The sequence below is a fragment of the Arvicanthis niloticus genome, chromosome 2, assembly GCF_011762505.2.
Source record: "Arvicanthis niloticus isolate mArvNil1 chromosome 2, mArvNil1.pat.X, whole genome shotgun sequence".
NCBI classification, from domain to species: domain Eukaryota; kingdom Metazoa; phylum Chordata; class Mammalia; order Rodentia; family Muridae; genus Arvicanthis; species Arvicanthis niloticus.
The window spans coordinates 31,535,123-31,559,982 of NC_047659.1; the positions used below are offsets into that span (position 1 = coordinate 31,535,123).

Consider the following 24,860-nt stretch of genomic DNA (forward strand, 5'->3'; position numbering starts at 1 on the left):
TGTGGGAATTTACATGATTTGGAGAGTGGGCATGAAAGGACTGGCAAGTGAGAATGGTCAGGGCTCAAGATGAGAAATTTCCAAATAATCAATGAAAATAATATGTTGGGAAAATTAAATGTTCATGAACCTTGATATCTCAGGTTTAATGCCTCTTGCTCTTAATAGGTCAAAGGGCAGAGGTGGGGTGCATTACTGTGAATACAAGTATCAACAATTCAAAACACTGAATAGTCTGAAGGCAATAAGATTTAGGTACCAAGACCAAACATAAATATTCAATATATTTGACCTATTTAAAATAGTACACATAATTGTCATGATCCTTTTTATTCACATATTTTCTTCAATATCAATTTATTAATTTATTATTTTTTTAATCTTTCTTTACAGTCTAGTCATTATCCCACTTCTGGTCCACCTTCAGACAGTTCCTCATTCCATCCCTCCTCCTCCTGTCTTCAAGAGGATGTCCCTGCCCCAGACCCCCACCCCATCAGATCTCTTCAATCCCTGGGGCTTCAATTCTCTTGAAGATTAGGTATGTCTTCTTTCATTGATTCCAGACCAAACAGTCCTCTGCTGTATATGAGTTGAGACCTCAGACCAGCAAGTATTTGCTGCCTGGTTGGTGACTCAGTGTTTGAGAAAGCTGAGGGGTCCAAAGTTGTTTAGATTGCTGGTTTTCCTATGGGGTTGCTCTTCTCCTCAACTTCTTCCAGCCATTCTCTAATACAACCACAGGGGTCCCTGACTTCAGAACATTGATGGGTGTAAGTATCTGCTTCTGTTTCTGTCAGATGCTTGTTGGGCCTCTCAGAGGGCACCCATGGTAGTCTTCTGTCTCTAAGTGAATAATAATATCAGTAATAGTGTCTGGCGTTGGAGCCTCCCATTGAGATGGGCCCCAATTTGGGCCAGTCACTGAGCCTCCTTTCCCTCAGGCTCTTCTCCATTTTTGTCCCTGAAATTCTTTCAGACAAAAACAACTCTGGGTCAGAGTTTGTGACTGTGGGATGGCAATCCCATTCCTTCACTTGATGCCCTGTCTTTCAATTGGAGGCAGATTCTACAAGTTCATTCTCTCCACTGTTGGGCATTTCATCTAATGTCCCTCCTTGTGATTCCTGAGATTATCTCATCTCCTAGGTCTCTGGTACATTCTAGAGAGTCACCCTGCCTCCTACCTCCCAAGGTTGTATATTTCCGTTCATTCTGAAATTGGAAATAGATCTACCTAAAGACTGAGCTATACCACGCCTGGGCATATACCCAGAAGATACGCTCCCATGATACAAGGGCACATGCTCCAGTATGTCATAGCAGCCTTATTTGTGATAGCCCAAAACTGGAAACAACCCAAATGTCTCAAAACAAAAGAATGGATACAGAAAATGTGTTTCACTTACACAATGTAATACTATTCAGCTATTAAAAACAAAGATATAATGAGTTTTGCAGGCAAATGGATAGAAATAGAAAATAGCATCCTGAGTGAGGTATCTCAGACCCAAAAAGACATGCATGTATTCACTAATAAATGGATATTAGCCCAAAAATGCACAGAATACCCAGGACACAACCCACAAAACTCAAGAAGGTAAACAAGTCAAAGGGCCCAAGTGAGGATGCTTCGGTCCCACTTGGGAGAGAGAAGAAATCAGAGGGCAGAGGGAAGGATGGAACTGGTTGGGAGAGGGTGGTGTGAGGAATAGGCGTAAGGGGAACATGATCAGGTGTTGGGGGAGGATCAGGAGTAAAGCCTCATTTATTAATCTTCAATGAAATTTTTGGCACGTATTTTTTCTACATGAACTCATAATAAGTCATCAAATACCACTTGACTTAACTAATCTCTAACAAATATTAGTCAATATGGGTCAGGTATAATACTTTATTTACCTTCATGATAAAAGGAATGCCTCACTTAGAATGTATTTAAATAAATGTATCTACTAGGTGTGGCCTATGAATCTAGTGCTCCTTTTTTGCCCGATAGTGTGTATTTTTTGTTAAGTAAATAAATCATACCAGAGTTGATCTTGGCCTATCTTAGAAATAGTTCAAAATAAAAATAATTAATACACAGAGAGCTATAAGATTTACCACTGTCCTGCTTGAACTATTCCTATGAAAGATGCTTCTTAAACCATTTGTGATCAAAATTGGTGATTTCCCTTACAAGTGATTTATCTTTCCTTGTTTAGTTTTTATCTATGCACATAGAAGTAGACTTATGAGAAGATTTCCAGCTTAAACTGAAATTAAAGCAGTTACTATGATCATTACATGATTAGGGCTTTTGAATGAGGAAGTTCATTCTTAATGCAGGAGGAAATGATTTCATATTTCATTGTTACTTTATTACATTAGTGAACACTTAGGAGTTTGGCCAATTGATTCCAGGAAACATTTATGATAGTAACATGTGCCAGACACCCTCTTATTGTACCAGTGGTGTAACATTAATGGATGTGTGGAATGCTTTGTAAGGATGATTATAATTGGAAAAATAGAGTTTTATTCCACATAAGATCCTTTCACTAAAAGCAATGCAGGAATGACTTTGCTCATATATGTCTATCTTCTGATTGTTTGGTCTATGAATTGTAAATGATTTCCTGGAAAGAAATTTCCTATAATAAGGTATACCCATAAAATCTCATGACCACAACCACCCAAAAGTGAGCTTAACAATGATGTAACCAGTGGATATACCAAAGTGGACAGAAAAAAGCACATAAGGCCACTACCCTACACAAAGAACTAAAGGCAACTAAAGAAAACTAGAAACAGAAGTAGTCTTTTGCAGAACAAACCAATTGGTTATACAGTGTCAAAGGATCGGCCTTACAAATATACAGACAAATAACACTGTATGAATTGAGTGTGTGTGTGTGTGTGTGTGTGTGTGTGTGTGTGTGTGTGTGTGCTCGTGTGCTCATGCATGTGCATGCACAATAACAGTTACTGGCTCAAAAGACCACTGTTTAGAGGAAGAAATAGGCAGAAGGAAGAAAGAGTAGGCAGAAGTTTAATTAACTTATAAATCAAAAAAATTAAAAAGAACAAACTAATTCTGAAGTATTCCCTTTCTGTTATGGTACATAACTTAAGATATTTGCTTTCTTCCTTGAAGTTTACAATTTTATTAAACTCTCCATGACATGAATATATCCCAACATCTACTTTGTGCTTGTCACTGTACAATATAAATGATACTTACTATTACTCTTGCAATTTTTGTAAGAAAATAGCTGTTATTGCATTATTAGGTAATGTTTAACTGGTTTAAAAACTGAAAATAATACAGTATAAAATAGGAAAGTCCTTAATTTTAGGAGCCAGTGATAATTTTACCTGCCACATATTCATTATTTGAATCTTTTCTACAAAACTAAGCTTATTTTATAACATTGTTTTTTGATACTGTTTAGTATAGACACTAACATTTCCCACATCATGAAACATTTCTGCAGTACAATTTTAAAGACGGCACAGTTTTCCTGACCTATTTAATTTTGGGGGATATGAATATAAATTGCTGAGACAAGATATTGTATTTGTGTTTGTGCAGATAAAGTCATCTGTAAGTATACTTATTGTTTTGATAGCCTGGACAGATAAATCTATGAGAAGATGTCTATTTTTCTCAAAATTTATGTTTGTAATGGATTCCCAAGTCATTCCTGAGCTTTGAAGGTACAATAGGTGCTATTAGAAAAGAGCAGTGGCATTTTATAAGATGTGAGCACTCTCATAGACAGTAGTATTCTACAGAGTTGATATAAACTATTGTATATGGTGTCATCTCTAGTACATTTGTACTTTTCCATGGGGGGTCTTCTCTTTAAATGTATGGTGGATGTGTAAAGAAAACACATTTTATCATTTGGGAGACTGTGGAGAGTGAAATAGTGGTCAAGATGAAATAGTCAAGATGAGCAGATGGTCCAAGACACCTTCAGTATCCTTCATATCAAAACCTTCATCATAAAAGTGTTTCATACTCTGGGACATTACTCTCAGATTTTAAAATCACATATTCAATACAATAAAAATGAAAAAGCCAGAGAATTGTGTCTAGGATACATAGGACAAAACAAGTTAATATTAACTGACATTAGTTTAACAAGTGTTTCTGTTGATAAACTCTGTACTTTAGAATAACAAATAAGCTGAATATTAATTATTCCTGATGGCAGAGATATGACACAATAGCCATTTGATGTGCTCTTTCTGATTCTACTTTAGATAGATTTATGAAGGATAAGACAAAAACTACTGTCTTTGGAAAATTTATACACAGACACACACACACACACACACACACACACACACACACACACACACACACACACATATATAATGTAATAGACTGTGCATGCATATCTATGAGAATGACTAAAGCTAAAATTTATAATTTATCATAACTCTCATATTGGTAGTTATGAATGTGAATGAAGCATTGCCTTGTTAAAGAGAATAAATATTTCCAAAGCACTGAAACCACAATGAGTGCATTTGACAATGCTGTTTTTGATGTGACAATTTTTAAGACTAAATTTTGAAAGTATGACATAATGTGTTGATGCTTTGTTTTTTGTTTAATATTTTACTCAACAAAATGTATTATGTATTGTTGAGTTCTTTCACAGAATAAAGCTACTAACTTAAAGCAAAATTAATGTATTTCACTGCACACTATCTTCTGGGAATAAAGTCCATCTGTCCTCCAACAGTCATGAACTGTGACAGAATTCTGAACAAAGTAAAAAGATGATGAAGAGCAAGCTTCAAGAGCAAATAATACTATTAATATGTGGTGATGAATTTGATATAATGCATTTGAAAATTACTTTCTTTACATTTTGTTTGTCTTTTATGAGAATGTACAGATAAAATCCATTTTCTTCCTATCTTAAAAGTAGTCTCCATGTTGAATGAAATGACAATGCTCACGCAGTAAAAATTCTCATAAAATAATTATGCATTCATGATAATTCTAGGGCCTTTAGATAATATTGAATGAAGTGTTAATCATTTTAATGGTTTTTCATAGAATGAGGAGAAGATAACATGTAATGCACATATTAATTACTTTTTGTAATCTAAACCAGTCTTTTAATGGGAGCCTTTCTGTCCACATATACACCAATCATAGAGAAACTAGAGGAGATTTAGCTGCCTGCACTACAAAGCTGATGCATTGACATGCTGATTATGGTGCCTATTAGGGGAGATGGGAAGCATACATACTTTATGACCATTCATTTTGCCTTTTTCCTTTGGCTGTGAGGAATTGTATTTTGTGGTATGTGGTAGTCTTCTGCTATGAAGAGAAAAGGAATCAATAGGTAAGAAAATTAAGAGTTACTATTTAAAAGTATAGCATGTCAAAAATAAACCACATAGCCAAATTGCTTATTCTTTCCAACATCATATTTGTGCTATTTAAAGCAACATTCTCTCTTTTATTTTCTCCACTAGCAAGATGCATTCCTTCAGGTACAATCCAGAAAAAGAAGTAGAAAAATTGCTGAATCCACACTATAATTACTTACCTTTTTTCCCCCTTTCAGAAAGGTGAAAAACAACAACCAGTAGGTCTTCCCACAGACATATATATATATATATATATATATATATATATATATATATATATATATATAACATTCTTGAAATATCAAATACATTTATTAGCTCTGATGGAGAAAAATGCATTGAACTTGAGGAGATACAAATTTTGATAAACAGTAAGCTGCTATTTTTTCTACTAAGACAATGTGATGGCTAAGGAAAACAACCACGTGTGCCTAGTGTTCTACAGTAAGGACATTGTTTATGATTATTTTAACTTTCTTGCTTTCTTACACTATAATATGATTGTCATACTCTTACTACTACAAATAAAAATACAAACCATATAATGCTAAAAGAACATCAACCTTTCTCTTACTATGTTACAAAAACAAATATACACGTTAACTTGATTCTCACCACATGATATGATAGTTGAGGCATTGCCTTCTCTAAACAGGGAAATTTTAAACTCATCCATTATTTAACCACCAAAAAATTTGTGTTTGCCATGACATTTTTCTTTGCAGTATAATAGATTTTTGTCATAGTTACAAGGAGTACAGGTGTTCCGAGTGTGTCTCCTCAAAATATACCACTGTGGCATATTGATTATTTTAATATGTAGGCACTTAATAAACAACACTTACAGGGGGCACTCTATGACCTCTAATCCTAAATTTTATATAATGAAAGAGATCATAAACTGGCCTATCAGTAATCTGGCTTCTTCACTGTATGAAGCAGAAAAGTCTCTATCAACAACCAGAAACCCAGAGTCAATACTAGTTCAAAGTCTTAAATTTGCTGAGATTCCCCATGTGTTTCCTACTCACTGGTATACTGTTGACTTCCTTATCCAAATTGTTTTGTCCTGCTATATACCCACAGCATCCAAAGAAAGGTGTAAAAGCCTATCTCTATCTTCTTTTCACTTCTAAATAATTTAGCGTACTCATATAAGGAAGCATGTGCTTTTCTCTTTTGAGAATGTCATATATATGTTAAATTATTTGGCTGTATTCATTACTCGAGTATAAAAAGAGGTTTGTCTTCCTTACAAACCATATTTGAAAAAAAATGTCAAGCCAGACTTGCTTTATCAACTTAAAAACAGGATAACATTTTTATGCCAAAATTTTGTAGTATATTGTTTCAGAATGATATACATTTTTATCAGATAAAATCCATTTATTTCATTACCATTAAGATTACAGTAAAACTTTGTGAAAAAAATCCATAAAGATCATTTGTTAGGTGATCTGTTCCGGGATTATGTTATTACTTCAGAATCCAAAGAAAACATAGAAAGTCCTTTCACAGTTCCTTTAAAAGAAAAACTTCTTTTCTGTCTTGAAAGTCCTTTATCCCTCAATTTCTGTCTTGATCCATTTTTATTTCATTAGTGAGTTATTCAATTTCTATTGAACTCATAAGGTTTCTGTTGCTTCTGTTGTTGAAATCAAGCTTTAGGGGATAGGAGATGAGCACTGGCTGATCTTAATCATGATTCAAATTCCAAGCACTCAGATGATGGCTTACAACAGTTTGTAACTCCAGTCTTATAATTTTATTTATATAATTATATATGTACATATATATGTAATTATATGTACATATAAATATATTAATATATCATATATTATATATAATTATATATATCTACATATATACTAAGGATATTATAATATAAATATTACAATGTATGTATTACATATGATATATTTTATATGATATACTGCAACCAAAAATAAACAAACAAAGCAACAGCAACAACAAGCACAACAACAAACCACAGAGCAGATCCAAGGTGACACATGGCTTTTTGTGGGCTAGAGTCAGAGACCTAGTAAAGTCTCTACAGACTCTCCTGGCTCCAGGTATCTGATACCAGGAGAGAGGTGAGGACCCGTAGCAGCTATGCTGAGCTTAATGTATGGATGAGAGATGCCACCATCAAAATGGTTCCCATTCCTGCTCTTGCCTTACATCCTGAAGCTGCCATGGAAAAGCCCAATTGTGAAATCCAAGCCCAGTCTGTGATCCTCGTTACAGCCAAGGGACATGCTAATATATATGGTTCGTTCTGAAGCCCCAGATTCTGTTAATACTGAAGTATATGCTTTGTGCTGATGCTGGTGGCCATCTCTATGCCTGTGATTCCTGCTCCTTCTGGAGCCTGGGTGGACAACTGTGGTCTGTGCTAAGTCTAGAGGTTAAAGTAGTGTCATGTTTGGGGGTCATGTTGATGTGCGTGGCCTATCCTGCAGCCTGAGACCATGTTGAACAACAAGGTCTGTCCTGATTTTGAGAGCCAAGTTGATGTCCTTAGTCTTGCTGAAGCCAGGGGCTTTTGGCCTCGCATTACCACTAACTGCCATGTGAATGTCCAAGGCCTGTGTTCCCTCCGGAGGCCATGTTGATGTTCGTAGTCCATGTTACCACCGAAGGCCATATCTTTGGTCTGTGCTGCTGCCTGTAGTCACATTGCTGGTGACCTTGTTAATGGCCTGCACTGTAACAGAGGGCTTTGATGGTGTTTTGGTGTCAGTACTGTTGGTCTAGGGCCATGTTGATATCCATAGTTTGCTGAGGTTGTGGATCTGTGCTGACACAAGAAACCATACGAATGTCTATGATCTGTGCTGCCACTGACTGTAAAGGGCATGAAAGCTTTTATTGAAATCTTATTGATGACTGCAGACTCACCGTTGAGAATGAGACAAAGACGTTTGTAACAACCTCTCTCCCTTATGCTGCTTCATCCAGGCCACAAAAGGAAGAAACACAGGAAGTCATGGAAGAGAAGGCTTAAAAAACGTGATAGGGATCCTGATGTGCAGCTCTTCACAGTTGATGGCTTCTGACAAACTTAGGGGTGGGGAACAACTCGGTTGTCTTTAAAGGGCTGGCCACGGGGAGTTTGACCAAGCTTCAATGAGTATATGAGCAACACAAATTAGAAATTGTATGCTTTCTTTTCTTTTCTTTCTGAAAAAGGAGTAGGAAGGACGTGGGAAGTAGATGCAGAGGTGAATATAATCAGAGTGCATTATGTGAAACTCCCAAATAATCATCGAAAACATTTTGTTGAGGGGAAGAAAGCCAGGTTTAATCAGACAGGATGAAGGGTGATGTTTCAATTATCTTGGTTCTATGGAGACTTGCTTTGTGTTAAATTATATTGTCATTATTAGAGAAAGTTAAATGGCGTGCCGAGAAAAAGGGACATGTGTTTGGATGGCATGCTCTGGCCTAAATGTCTGTTACGTTCATTTGATTTAGAATATATAACACAGCTCCGGCATTTATCTGTATAGTTTTTGTTTCAATGACCTGTCGTTTGTGTCAGAAGGTATTGAAGTCTCCAATTATCAGTGTGTGATAGTTAAAAATTGATTTAAGCTATAATGGTGTTGCTTTTATTATCCTTAGTGTCTGCTTGTTTGGCTCATAGTAAGAATCATAACACGCTGTTGGAGAATATTTCCTTCAATGAGTACTATTTCTTATGACTAGCTTTGTCTTAAAGTCTATTTGTCTGATATTAAAATGGCTGCATTTGCTTGAGTCTTCATCCATTTACTTGCAGTATCTTTTTCATCCATTTACTCTAAGTTAATGTCTATCCTTGATGTTGAAATGGGTTTCTTGGATGCTGCAGAAGGACGAATCCTGTTTTCCCTTCCATACTCTTAATCTATATGGATTTTTTATTATTAATTATTTTATTTGTTTACATTTCAAATGATATTCCACTTCTAGGTTACCTTTACAAATCTCCATCCAATCCCTCTTCCCCTTTGCCTCTATTAGGATGCTCCTCCACCCAATCATCCACTCCTTCCTCACTGCTATAGCATCCCCCTACACTGGGGCATCAAGCCTCCACAGGACCAAAGGTCTCCCACTGATGATAGATAAGATCATCCTCTGGTATATATGCAGCTGGAGTCATATATCACTCCATAAACACACTACTGCTGATGCCAAGAAGCACTTGCTAACAGGAGCCTATGTCCCCTGAGAGCTTCTGCCAGATGCAGATCCTCACAGCCACCCTTCAGACTGAGCCCAGGGACTCCAATAAATGAGCTATGGGAAAGACTGAAGGAGATGAAGGGTATAGTCTATATGTTTTAATTGACTAATTGATACCAGTATTCTGAAATATATCAATGAGCATTGTTTATTGACTCCTATATAGTATTGTAGTTTGTGTGTGTGCGTGTGTGTGTGTGTGTGTGTGTGTGTGTGTGTGTGTGTGTGTATGTGTGTGTGTGCTGCCTCTTTTAATTTGCTGGTCAGAGATTATTTACTCCTTTTGTTTTCATGGGTGTGACTAACCTCTGTACAATTACATATTCCCTCCAGGACTTTCTGTGTGGCTGTGTAAGTAGATAGATATTGCTTAAATTTGGTTTATTATAGAATGTCTTATTTTTTCATATATGGTGATTGGAAGTGTTGCTGGTTATAGTAGTCATGCAGTGTTTGCTGGTATCTGTGGTCTTTTAGAGTCTTTAGAACATCTATCCAGGCCCTACTGGATTTCAGAGTCACCAGTAAGAAGTCAGGTGTCAGTTTAATGGGTCTGCTTCTGTATGTTACTTGATTATTTCCCATTGCAGCTTTTAATATGCTTTCTTTGTTCTCGACATTAGAGTTTTGATTATTATATACTGAGAGTCCTTTCTTTTTCAGCTAAATCTATTTGGTTTCTGTTCACTTCTTTTACCATTATAGGCATCTCCTTTAAGTTAGGAAAATTTCTTTCTGTGACTTTTTTTTTTAAAACATATATTCTGTGTCTCCAACTTGGGTTTGCTTCTCATACCTCTATTCCTATTATCCTAAGCATTAGTCTTTTCATAGTGTCCTAGATTTCCTAGATGTTTTGTGGAAGGATGTTTTCTGTTTTAACTCCCCCCCCCCCCCCATGTATTTGTTTCTTCTATTGTGTCTCCACTGTCTGAAGATTCTTTCTTCCACTTTTTGTATTCTGGTGGTATGGATTATCTCTGAGATTCATGTTTGTGTTCCTAAATTTTTCATTTCCAGATTTCCCACAATTTGGGTTTTCTTTATCAATTCTATTTCTTCTTTCAACTTTTGAGCTATTTCATTTCTTTTATTGAATTGATTGTGCGATCATAGATCTCTCTTTAAGAGATTTACTAATTTCCCCTTAAGGACATTTATTATAAAGACTATTTTAAAGATGTTGTCTTCTGCTTCTTCTATGCTTTGATTCCAAGAGCCTATACTATAATAAGTTTGTTGTGCTCTTCTACAATATGTATTCCTGCAAATTTGACAAAAACCTTCAAGTGTCATTTCTTTATGTTGTTTCATGATTAAATATTAGTAACTGATTAGATCATATTTACTATGTTTATACTTGAAATATTGCATAGAGAGTTTCTGTGTATAACATGTAGTTTGTCAAAGATAGTTTAGGATGTTATGTTATTAAATATTAATATATACAAGAATTTTATTTAGGATTAGAACTTACTCTGTTCATCATATATCTATTTGTTTGTACCTCTATTTTCTTGCAGCTGTTATTTCAAGAAACCAAGAAGGTCCAGGAGAAATGGGAAAGGCTGTGCTCATTCCAAAAGATGACCAAGAGAAAATGAAAGAGTTGTTTAAAATCAATCAGTTTAACCTCATGGCAAGTGACTTGATTGCCCTTAACCGAAGTCTGCCAGATGTGAGATTGGAAGGGTAAGTTTGCCTGTGCAGCAAGAACTTGTGTGATGTCAAACTCCATGTTTCACAATTTTTCTTCTGACGATATGAATTTTATACCAAACTGGTCTAGAAGCCTATGAAATGCAATAACTGACTTTAGTTACATATGCTGAGAAATATGAATTATTTTCTTTTCAGATAATTCAAAAACATACTAGAATAGATATTGAAGATTCCAAAGACCTAATAAGTTTTTATCCATAAGGCCATCTTTGTTTTATTTTATCTTTCTGAATGCCAAACATGATATTTCATAAATTACTAGCATATAAACCTTCTTAGACTACTTCACAAACTTCATTTGAAAAAGATACATACCGGAACAAAATGAGCCAATTTATTACATACTTATTTGACCCTTTAATTTATTATTACACTATTATTACTGGGCAAAGGTTTAGCTAGTGGTAAAGCACTTGTCTAGTATTATTGAGACCCTGCATCTAATTTTCTATACCATGTAAAATTTTGTTATGGTTTTAGACATTTAAACTGTGATTTTAATTGTTTATTCATTTATCAACAATAGAAGTTATATTCCTTAGAAGTAATACTTTGTAAAAATTATGTTGAAAATTTCATCATGTATGTAATTGGCTATAATATGCTTTAATAAGTAAACATACTTTAAATACATGTAATAAAAATCAGAATATTTAGTGCTGGTTTTAGTACTCTACAGTCTTTGTAAAACACTCTCCACATTTACAAAAGATATATTTGGAGATTTTAAAAAGTTGTCATGTTTCCAAATAGATAGCAGTTCAGACTTCTTTGTAAATATATAGTGATTGCTTTTTATTTTATTTTATTCTACACAAACATATTCTTTATATAATGACATTATAAATGGAAGTCATGTTTTTCACTAATAATAGACTGTTTCATTAATAGGTGGTGATAATGACATTATATTTACTATGTGTGTATTCTTTTCTGAAAATGGTATGAATAAAACCTAAACCTTACTAAGATTGTAGGATTGGTGATTAGCACAAGATTCATTTGGTGAATATGTGAATGGTTCCTCATATTACAATATTCGGTCTGGAAGGTGTCTTTGAATGAAATCATAACTTTGACATGGTACCATATCCTGTAATTTCATCATTTGGGAGAACAGAACAGAAAGATCTCAGGTTTGACAAGAACATAGATCAAGCTAGAAAGTTCCAGGCATACTTAGACAAAGGAGTATACAGTGGGTCCAAAATATTCTGGGGCAGGAAGTAAGACACATGTGATCATGGGGTATACACACCATTGTTGCTCAGAAAATGGATTTTAAGCATTAGATGCAATAATTATAAGCTTTATATTTATAACTATATTTCTATGTGCTTACATTTGCTTATATGTATTTAGATGTTTGTATTTAAAGATACATGTGAATCATTTTCAAAATAATTTTGTACACTTTAGATGCCATTTACTGTTGTGTTACAGTATTACATGTATTTATTTGTTTTATAAGCCATGGTGTGAAAATATATAAATGTCATACTTTTAGATTTTGGAAAGCTAAGCATTTGCTTTTGATTTTTTAAAATTGTTACTTCTAGCTGTCATAAAATGAACTGAATTTTGTATCAGATCTATAATTTCTAAGAGAAAAAGAGAGACTTTTTTGGTAAAAAGAAAAAGCAATAAAATCAACCAAAAACAGCAGCAAATTCTACATTTAAGATAGTTTTGAGCAATAAATATTTGATAATATCTAAACTGTGGAAAATTCAACATGCATAAATGGAAAGTTTAAACAATCAGAAAAGCACATAAAATACCATATTTACATGACTATTACATGAAATACTGATAGTTAATAAATATACTATGAGATGATATCAGTAAAGTACATAAATTTCAGTTGCGATGTTTCCTTATTTCACAGTGTGTGTTATCAGTAACAGAGATATTCTCAGAAGAGGCTAGATAAATCATTCTGTGTGAAATTTCTCAGAGATGTTCACCTGAGTTCCTGAATGACTCAGTCTACCACTATTAGGGAATAATTAAATATGAATTTTTGCCACAAGTCAAGTTTCCAAACTTGTATCTAAAAGCCAAGAAATAATTTTGTATTCATTTTATCTACAAAATTGTTTTAGATTTTGTTAGTCGTTAATTTTTACATGATTGAATCATAATACAGACATAGGGATTAGAAAATATTTCAGCTGTAAAATTCCTTTTTTGTGTGCTGATTGTATCATAATAAAGACAGGGATTAGGAAATATTTCAGCTGTAAAATTTCTTTTTTTGTGCTTAACTTTTATTTTTATCTCTTCAAAAATAAAGAATGGAAGTAGAAAAGGCATGAATATAGAAATGGATTTTCTATGCTAGTAAAAAATTAATAATTAGCCACAAGAATGATAAATTATTACACATGTATATCCATAAAATTTATATATTTAAATATTTTGCTGAAATTCTTTCACATGTGTTTGTGAAAAATTTGACTTACTACTTATAAAAATAACACCCAACAAATTACTTCATGTATCTATTTTGCTACAATAAACTGTTTACAATAAATTGTCAAATTATCTAAAAATAATACTAGTAATGTTTAACTTGAATGTCAGTCTAAAACTTATTTACAAATGGAGAATGTTGTGATGACTCAGTAAATAGAGTGGTTGACTTAAAGCACAAGGGCTGAAATTTCATTCCAAGGACTCATCTAAAAAGGCCAGAAATGGCTGCATGCATGTTCAATCCCAATACTCGGTAAGAAAGATAGGCAAATGCCCAAAGGTAAAGAAAGGGAGGTGCATTCATGAGATTCAGTAGACTCAGCAGCCTATATTAATTACAGAGACCCAAGTTCCAGTGAGAGATCCTTTCTCAAAGAGCAAGATGAGAAGCTACAAAGAAATTACATCTGAGATGGATGTTTGTCTCCAGACAGATATGGTCACATGTGTACACACACCCCCACACACGTACATACACACCATGGCGAGAAGAGAGACAGAGACAGAGAGAGGTAGGAGAGAGAACCTAAGATTCTGTCCTAGAATGTTGAAAATGGTAAGGCTGACATGATTGATGAATGTATATTGTTTATATTTCATAAGCTTAGTTGTTAATAAACATTTTTGTATCAAAAGAGTAAATAAATAGAGACCATTTTGTTCATTTTTAATGTATTCTTTCTGTTAATAATTGGAGAAGTGGGGCGGATAAAGAAACTTATTCACTGATACTGAGTATATCGTTTTGATCACCAGCTCCCTGTAAGTACATCACATGAAAGAAATGAGAAAAAGTAGACACTAGAGTCGGGAATCCTCTTTAACAAAGAGCTTTGTTGAGCAAGATGCATACACCTTCAAGCTTTGTTATTTCATATTTTTAATAACCCATAGAATGACCAACTGCTTTATGTTCCTTAAATGATTATTTCATTATTTTTAATTAAGTATTTCATGCTTTTTGCATAAGAATGATACATTGGACTCTTAAGTCAATTCAGAGTCCAATGTTACTGTCGCTAGCTTTTTGGAAGTAAAAGAAACAATCTGACTCTAATAGTAATCACTGTGCTGGGAACAGAGTACATTCTGCTATGCACAAAACGGGCCAAGTGAACAGAGAGGAAATTGTTCTTCAAACATGCAGCCAAATCATGCAGTTTTAAGACCTGACTCCGTGCCTCACTTCTGCTTCTTAGCAACTCATTATTCTCCTAAGGCACAGATTCCTTTCACTACTTGGACCAACTAATCAGTCACTCAGCCAACCAGCAAAATGTGTTGTTTAACTAATATAGGTAGCCTTCAGAAAAATAATAAGACTGGGCCTATTGAGCAATGACAAAATTATTTGTATAAAATCTAATTATCGTATTTCATGAGCACACATAATTGGAAACACTAATGAAAACAGTTCTCTTAAGTTCTTAATGATATACATATGTAAAATATTTTCAAGTCTCTTTATTTCTATTATTCTTTGCAATTCTGTGCCCTCTAGCTATTGGTTTGGATTCAAAAAAAACTTTTAAGCTACCCACTTCTTTTTCTATGCTTTGTAATTATTTTGAAGTAAGAAGTTAACATTTATTATTGAGTGAATATTTTTAAAGCCGCAAGCAATTGAAATAAAATGGCAAAGTTCTTTGCATTTACTTGAATGCAGAAATTAACAGCACTCTCAAGTACTGGTATTGAGCTATTTGAAGGTTATAATGTAGCTGGCATTTAAATATAATTCATGGACAAGATCAGGGAATAGGGTATTTATTTCAATTATTTATATCCTAGACCAAATGACTTCGTCTTATGTATGCACACCCGCAAGCTGAAAAGTAGAAAACAGTCTCTAGCAGACTGGCATTAGCCGGGGAAGACCCATTGAATACAAATTTTGAGTAAGTTTTTCTCAAAAGATAAAGAGTTTATTTACTACCTAAAATATAAATAAGTCATAGTATATATTTTTGTGTGCTCAATCTCAGGAGTGCCTGTCTATTCATATAAATTGCCTTTCCTATCAATTAAAATATGATAAATGTAGCAGTAGCTGCACAAAGGAGAAAAGAAAATGAGAATATTAATTGGATTTCTGATCTTTCTTCCACATCTTTTCTTTTTAATTTGAGAATTACTGTAATTCTCATATGCTGGTGGATTTTTTTTTTCTGTGACAATAATAATGACTTCTCTAATACTTTGGCATATGTGCTCATGTGTGGAATTAATTTCATTACTCAATGTATAAGCTCACCCTTCCTTTCTCCTTGCTCACCCCTCTCTGTGTATTACCTTGGTGATGGTAATTTTATTAGCCTATAAGCCTTCTTTCTAATGAAGGAGTAGTATAAGCCTGCTTATGCATGTAGTGGGAACACATTTTAGTACCAATGCTGTCACGGAGCATGCTGCTTCACCTCACTTACACTTAACTACTGTTCTACTGTCCCCATTAATAAGCCAGTTTTTGACTTGCTGGTTAGGTTTTAATGACTATTATAAAACATGTGAAACATAAAATCATCTTATGTATTCTTCAATCACAGTTCAGTAGTAGTGAGTTTAAAGGAGAGGTTAGAATGTGCTATCTCCAAAGATTCAACATTATGGCCAAGATGAGTTTTACCTGAGCATAATGGACATAAAAGTAGGCTCAGGTAAAATTCATTCTTCCTCTTCGTTCACCTAAACATAGTACATACATTTCAAATGTGACAGTACAGTAAACATCTCATCCAAGGAGGGGAAAAAGCAACTTGAACAGTAGAAATGAGTACAAAACCAAGATAAACTCTATGAACTAAATATTACTGAATAATTTTTGTCTTACATTAAATTAACTCATTAAAAGCTATGTAACAATCTCTCACTTCTGTAACACTCCTTCACTTTTCTTTGTTTTATAGTTTCACAATTTATCACTTATTGTTAAAAGGATATTCAAGGAAAACTTCACTACTGGTTTTTATATGAGTATCAATTTGCAAAGGTACAAAGTGTTACAAGAACCGAAACAGCAACACAAATCCACTATTAACCAAACATGATTTTCTTGGAGATTTCAATACAAAACCATGTGCTAGGCAGTAGCAAGAGAAGTGGCTCCCTTATCTTCTAACAGGAGAAGGAGTTAAGCTATGTGAGGCAAAGGTGGTCTGTGGTCAGATGGATTAAACCTTGATATTGAAAGGCTTCACCATGCTCAATATCAGACAAGAAGCATTCTGGGCTTCAGTGGGTAGTGAATCACTCTCACTCTTAATTACCTCACTTTCTCTATAGGCTTTGAGTTGTGTGAGAGAGTGATTGGGCAGGCCAAAAAAGGAAGCTACAACCAAGAAGAGTAGTCATGTCTAATCTCTAAAAAGTAATAAGGTCACTGCTTTGATTCACTGTGGTATATTTTCATTCCTTTCCATAAAAATTACAATCAAGTGAAAATCTAATTATCAACAAAAGTACTGATATTCTTCTTTTGTTTCCCATTTATCATTTAGTATAAAAACCTCTGCTACATACCTAAGAAAAGAGGAGAGAAGAGATCTTGCCTCCCTATAGGTACATTTAAATTGTGAAGTAGCCAGTATTCAAAATTCTTGTCCTTTTGAATTGTGTGTGTGTGTGTGTGTGTGTGTGTGTGTGTGTGTATACTGTGCATGGTTGCTCTTATTTATCATTTCAGCACTTGGGAGCTTGAGAAAGACAAATTGACACTTCAAGAGAGCCTTCGGCTATCAAATGAATTCAAGTGTGCACTACATAATACTGTATGTCAAAATAAAAATAAAATAAAATAAAATAAAATAAAATAAAATAAAATAAAATAAAATAAAATGATTAAAACACATTGTCCAAGTTCTTGGCCACTAACATTCTTCCTATCTCTGTACACTTTATAACTGTAGGTGGTGGGAATATGGCTTTAATTGAAGCAAAATTACACCATTTTTTCCCCCTCAAATTCCTTTCATGGCCTAAAATACTTCAAAGTGATAGGCTTTTTTTTTAAATTAGTGATACACATGCAGACACACACACACACAGACATGCACACAGAGAGAGACACACACACACATAGACAGACAGACAGACAGACTGATTGGTTGATTGATTATGTGCATGTATGTTATTATGTGTATGTGCAATATATAACTTAACTATCCAAGTCTACTTTTATTGTGTGTATGTATGTGGACTCAGGGGTAACCACTCTAAATTGGACAGCCAGGAAGGGAAGTCATCCTCAGGAAATGCTAATTATCTTTCATCTAGCAGACATTAACTGCTGGTAGTTCTTTGTCAGGCGTATTACTCTACAAAATTATTTTCCTTCCATGTTAACATGTCCATTGTTCTGGTCTTGTTTATGCAGCCATTTCTTGGAGAGACTAACATGGCAGAGTTCCTGGTAATCTGTCTCTTGCAATCATTTTGTTCTACCTTTCATGGTATTTCTGAGCCATAGATGCAGTATCTACAGATATATCTGTAGGGGGCTGGGTTTCTTATCATCCATTCATCTCTAAGTTGTGTCCAACTTCAGTTTCTTTGATATTCACTTTGATGAGCTATGGTAGCTACACTTATGCTGCCCCATTGGTATCCTCTCTGAGTTTATGAGTGGGCCCCTATTGCCAAAGACAGTATGTTGTTAGGATTCAGGACTCCAGGAATTATATCTGAAATGAAGGTCTCTTCCTATGGTCTAGATATATGCCTGCAACACTCTGTTTTGATTACTATAGTAGTGTTGTAAATTTTGAGAACAGGAATTATCAAATATCAAACCCTATACTCTAATCTTTTAAATGATGATTTTTTTCCTGCAGCTTGAAATTTAACATTTATTTTTGTAATGTTTGCAAACATTCAGTTTGCTGTAGTTTAAATCTTCATTTTGCTAAATGTGTCCTTTGTTGTCAGAGCTTTTTAATTTTCTATGATCTTATTACTTCACTATTGTCTTTATTTCTTGAGGTGTCACGGTTCTGTTCTGGCAATTACTGTGCAGTGTTGGTACCTTAAACATGCTTCTAAAAGTTTTTCACATTTTTCCATTATCAAAGTATCAAAGTTTATTCAGATTTCTAACCTGATGTTTTTATTGTATGAAATTTGTATAAAAATGTATTTCTGCTTAATTCCCTTAAAAAATAAGAGTTGTGTGCTTTAATGGGAGTTGGCAGGCATAGAACAAACAGTGGGATCTCTGTTTTTATTACTTTAACTCTTTAATAAATCTGGAAAACTGAAAGAGTCATCATTCCAACATTGCTCTTTTAGTTCACCATTGTTTTGGACAGCTTAACTCTTCTAAGGTTCCACATGAATTTTAGGATATTAATCTATTTCTGTGAATGATGTTGTCGGGGCTTCTATTAAGGTTTAGTAGCCTTTGTAAATCTCCTTTTGTTAAATGGTTTAAGAGACTTCCCAAACTATGCAAGCTACTATTGTTTTTTTCATTGCTTCTTAGTAATTGAAGGCAAGTCCCTGTTGCCAATGAAACTACATACTTTCAATACAGACCCAAAGAGTTTTAGCAGGATCAGACCTAAAACCAGTACCAGAAGGTTCTATGCCAGCTGCAAATAAAGCAAAGCAACATCTGTAATACCTATAAACCACAACAATCATTAGGATTCCTAAAAGTACAATAGTGGATCTAAAATCTTAGTGTTAACCTACTGCTGTCTAATTGAATTTATGTCCCACTCAACAATAGGAAAATCATACCTGATACTGTAAATCTAGTTGGCTACCCACGACTAGTGATGGCACATTTCTTAGAGGAGAAAGTACTACTGCCATTTTTCTAAACCAATAAAATGTATAATTTGCATTATAAATACTTACCCCTATAACTATAAATAAGTGTAATTTTTAGCCTTTACCCAAGAATTTATTTGACCACAGACTGAGACAATCACAGATATACACTAGTTAAAATGCAAAGAATGATTGATCTTTGGGTGTCTAGTCTCAGATCATAAATTTACACCATATCCTCTACACATGAGGTTCAGGGAATATCATGGAAGTGGGGACAAAAAAAACCCATAGATGAGCCAGAGGATAAAACTATTTACTGCAATAATATGTGCTGTATTTATGTTGAAAGACTACAACTATGAAATATGAACAGTATGGCTGCTTAAATAAATCACATGGTGATGATAATAATTGACATGATAATATAAATGTTTTTAAAAAGGTCCATGGTGCCCCATCACTTGATGAAGCACTATAGACAATTAATGAATGCAGAGATGTGAAGAATTATTATTATTCAAGGTAAAGCTTTTGCCTCCCAAGTGCTGGTATCAAAGATATGTACCCCCTTCCTTGTTACAAACTATAACTTTTAATGCTTAAAGTCTGAAGAAGTAGAGATATGTAGTGGTTTATCTGTCTGGTTTTGTAAGCATAAATATGAATCCTGAGAGAAACTCTTGAAGTAAAATCCACTTTTACTGTGATGGTAGAATAATTTTGCTCATAGGGACATGGAATAGATCAAATTACTTTGGAAACTATTATTTTTTTAACTTCATTGGCATTTTTGCTAGTGCTATGAAAATTATAGTCCTTCCAAGTTACATAGAAAAGGTATGTAAAATAGATAAGAAATACAATTAATAGTCTCATTTTCTTTTTCTCTTTTACAAACACAATGCCACATTTATGAACATTACCTCAGCATAAGTGTATAATATACCATTTTAAATCATTTTGAGCTTCTTTATTTGTACTTGGTCCTTGACTTGTTTAATGTAGTTAGAATTTGTACATTCTTTACTAGCTATAGAAATATATAATTTAAAAACTAAAGATGGTTTCATAAATAACATTTGTAGATTCAGGTAACAGAATAAATCAGATAAATTACTAGTTCTCATATTATTTGAAAACTCTCCTTGAGAATATCTTTGATTTCAGAATCTCTTTCTTCCTTTTTCTATTCTGCTGTTGACAGATGTTTTCTGTGCATATGACAATGTCTTTGGAGAAGGCTGAGATGCTGCTCTAATGCCAACGTATAATGCTATTCTGCTATAGAAGAATTATATTTCACAGTTAAAGAATTTAAGTTGTGATACTAAGATGTGGTTTCATTGACCTTGGAGACATTGACATATGTTTTCAAATTCTTGTTGTATATCTTAATTAGTTTTCTCAGAAGCATAAAATTTCTCCCTGTAGAAACCTGTAAACATCTGAGTGGTAATTGGTATGTATATGAGAAAATTTTTATTTAGGAGTTGAATGTCAACTCTCAGTATTTTATCATTGCTTTTTAAATTGAATGCAATATAGCACATTGAAAATAATTCTAAAAGAAATTTTATTTTCATATTCTATGTCCAATTTTACAGCAGGAAAATATACATAGTGGTCATAATTTTATGATAAAATGTAGTAATACAAATGTATCTATCACATGTTAATGCAGTGCATTGATAGCATCTATTTCATTTTCCCTTGAAAGAAGAACATTCTATTACCTCAGTTTGTGTTTTGCTTGGGATAATGCATGTAGATATATGTGAGACAACTTCACTACAATCTGATAAGACTATCCTCACAGTATTATCTGAGAGAGTGTTCTACCTTCAAATCACAATAGCAAACTCCAGGACAATATAACTATGTAATCATTACTCTATGAAAATTAATGTGTCATTTATACCAGAAACATATTAACAAAATGTATATGTAAAATTCAGATTTTAAAAATACACATTCAGTGCTTTCTGTCACCTATATTTTATGAGAAATTTAAAGCCAAGTTTCACATTGTCTTGTCCTCAATTAACTTGTATGTATTAAATAGAGAATATGGGGAAAATTCTCGGACTTTTTACAAAAACATATACAAATGAAATAAGTTATATGAACATAGTGAAAGTAGTTAGGAGGCAATAATTATTGAATTTTATTTTGTGTGCATAAATATACATATAATGAATGTTTTCATTATGCAGCTTAGCCACACAGTCCCATGCAATTTCCAATATGAACCTCATGAAGTGCATCTTATATTTTATTGTGTTTTTTTTATAAACTAGAAAATACACTCTCTGAGGATAAAAGACTGCCCCAAGGTCAGTCTCAAGTATGAACCTTCATCTACCATAGAACACCAAATAATGCAAACAGGAAAAAGTCTAAGTTGAGATTTATATTACTAAAAGTTTCATTTAAAAATCAATTATGGATTTTCTCTTGAACAATATGGGACATCTGAACAATATCTGAACAATATGGGACATCTGTAGCAAATTCCTCACTTTCTTACTGCTTTCCTTCCTTGGAGGAAGAAATGAGATGAACAAAATAGAATGAATTTGTACACTAGGGATGACACTGAAAACAGTCCAGGGTGTTTACTTGGGATCTAGTTATTGTGATTCTGCTGCAGTTACTGACTTTTCATAATCACAAGTTTATGTAGGCCTTAATGCTGTCGCCATCACTTTATATTTTCTTTTCTCTACTTCTCTCCACTGTGTATATTACCAGTTCATAATTTCATGTTGCCTCAGCCTACGTTATCAATCTCATTCTCAGTTTTCATTGACAAAAATGTAAGCAATTAGAATAAAAGCAAAACCAACAAAATCCTCTTACTGTTTTCACCACAGCATCTGTCCACTGCTTGAATTCATGTTCGTATTTTCTATCATCTAGATTATTGTTACAGATACTTGCCCATGTTTCGAATCACAGCCCTCTGATTTTCTATATACCATCTCCTAAGCTACCTAAGCTCATTCTTCCACCACACCAGCCTACTACTTGCATGTGCCTATTCTTTTTGTCTCTTCTGGTTATTCCAGTGTGTTCATGGCTTTTTTTTCTGGTTTAAGTGTAAACCATTCAACACTATTCATGGGTATTTCTATTCATTTTTCTTCCAAACTGTTCACGAAATAGATGGCTAGACTCTTCTTTTCTGTTTTATTTTAATTATAATTCTGCTGAGTTTTATTATCACAAGATCAGTTAAATTCTTTTGTCAAAGGTCACTAATGGTTTCTACATTAATATGTAGGAATGATTGACACCTATGTTGCTATATGTAATAGGCAATTACTAGTCCTCATATTTTTTGACACACCATAATTTTCCTGTCAGTTGCTATCTCTAATTTGAAACAAAAATTATCTTTGATTTTAACACATTATAGTGTCTAAGTCCCACCCCCCCAGCCACCAACTTCTCTGGCCACTCCCTTGTTATTTGCAAGTGACTGAATTATCATTTGAAGATTTCATAGGTGCTTATAATATATTTTAGCAAATCCATCCCTCAGTTTCTTTGCTCCAATTCCTTTCCTGTTCCTTATTACTTTTCTCCCAGGTTCATGTGCTCTTTTATAAAACCAAGGAAGCCCACTAAGTCATGCCACCTTATGAGTGGAGTGAAGCCATTTTTGGATTAAGGATAGTGTATTAGTGGCTTCATTCATGAAGAAAACAAACTCTCCCTACTCCAGTTGGCATCAATTGCATCTCCTTAGCTAGGTCAGGAATTCCACAACCCATTTACTATCAATGCTGGTGTTATGGTTGGTGTGATTTTGGCTAGGTCTTGTAGAACTGCCATGAGTTCATGTTAGAGTGGCCCTTTCATATACAAAATATACAGTTTGGATCTTCATACATAGTATGCAATGATCCCTGAATTTTGTGTAAGGTGCGTATGATTTTGATCCTTCTCATACTGCTAAACACTCCACATTCTCATATTCTCTGCATGTTGACCTATTCCAAGTCCTCTTATTAATCACCATGTAAAGCAAAATATACATTTTTGATGAAATGCACTGATCTATGAATACAAAAGTAAGTATGAAAGTGACCGTGAAAACCTATGAATAATAGTAATAGTTTCTTACCAATGGCCTAGAACTTATATAGCCATGGATTTTTTTAGTCAATTAATAGCATAAAGCATGAGTTCCATCTCATTAGGCAGAGTTCTTGTGTTGGTTTTGTTTTGTTTGTTTGTTTGTTTGCTTGTTTTATAACCCAAACTCCTGTACTTAAGTATGACCTAAGGATAAAAGATGTTATACTGTTCAGCATTCTGGAAGGGTTTAATCTCTTAATATCTTAGAATCTCTCCTTTAAAAAAAAGTTTTGTGAGCTCAGTCAATGAAAACTCTACTCTTTGGTTGGTAGTTTAGTTCCTGGGAGCTCTGGGGGATTCTAGTTGGTTGATATTGTTCTTCTTATGGGGTTGCAAACCCCTTCGGCTCCTTCAATCCTTCCCCTAACTTCCCCACTGAGATCTCTGTACTCAGTCTGATGGTTGGCTGCACATATCTGCATCTGTATCAGTAAGTCTCTGGCAGATCCTCTCAGTAGACATTCATAACAAGCTCCTCTCAGCAAGCACTTCTTGGCATCAGCAATAGTGACTGGGTTTGGTGGCTGCATATGGGATGGATCCACAGGTGATGCAGACTCTGGATGATGGCCTTTCCTTCAGTCTCTGCTCTACTCTTTGTCCCTGTATTTCCTTTAGACCAAAATAATTCTGGGTTAAAATTTTGAGAGCAATAGGTAGCACCGTCCCCCAACCAGGGGCCATGACTAACCTCTAAATATGGTCTCTATAGGTTCTCTCTCCCCTTTATTTGGTATTTCAGCTAATGTCATCTCTACTGGGTCCTGGGAGCCTCTTTCTCTCCTGGCATCTGGGACTTTCTGGTAGCTACCCCCAGTTCTCCATCTCCTATTGCTACACATCTCTGTTCAATTTCCTGACCCTCTAAACATCTTCCCTGTCTTCTCCCACAGCTGATCCTGCCACCCTTTTCCCTTCCCCTCATTTCTTCTTCTCAAGTCCCTCCAGTGGTTATTTTGTTCCCACTTCTAAATAGGACCAAAGCACTCACACTTTGGTCTTCCTTTTTCTTGAGCTTCATAGAAGTATCCCTATATATGCTTCTGAATCCTATTACAAGTTTGCTTCCTTTCTTTTTGTTCTAGCCGCATGTGCACAGTGGAGCATATCAAGAATATTTCTAC

General features: G+C 34.3%; 1 protein-coding gene across 5 annotated transcripts in view; it reads left to right on the plus strand.

Annotated features, from left to right (window-relative positions):
- Galnt13 (polypeptide N-acetylgalactosaminyltransferase 13) overlaps positions 1 to 24,860 on the plus strand; it is a 592,950-nt gene that overhangs the window by 206,500 nt on the left and 361,590 nt on the right. For 4 of the 5 annotated variants that reach the window (XM_034495197.2, XM_034495196.2, XM_076928753.1 and 1 more), the window contains exon 3: positions 11,145 to 11,313. In XM_034495197.2, the coding sequence (XP_034351088.1) occupies positions 11,145 to 11,313 (169 nt within the window). Of the gene's footprint in view, positions 1 to 393; positions 542 to 11,144; positions 11,314 to 24,860 lie in introns of all 5 variants that reach the window. The other variant, XM_034495198.2, reaches the window with a different exon arrangement.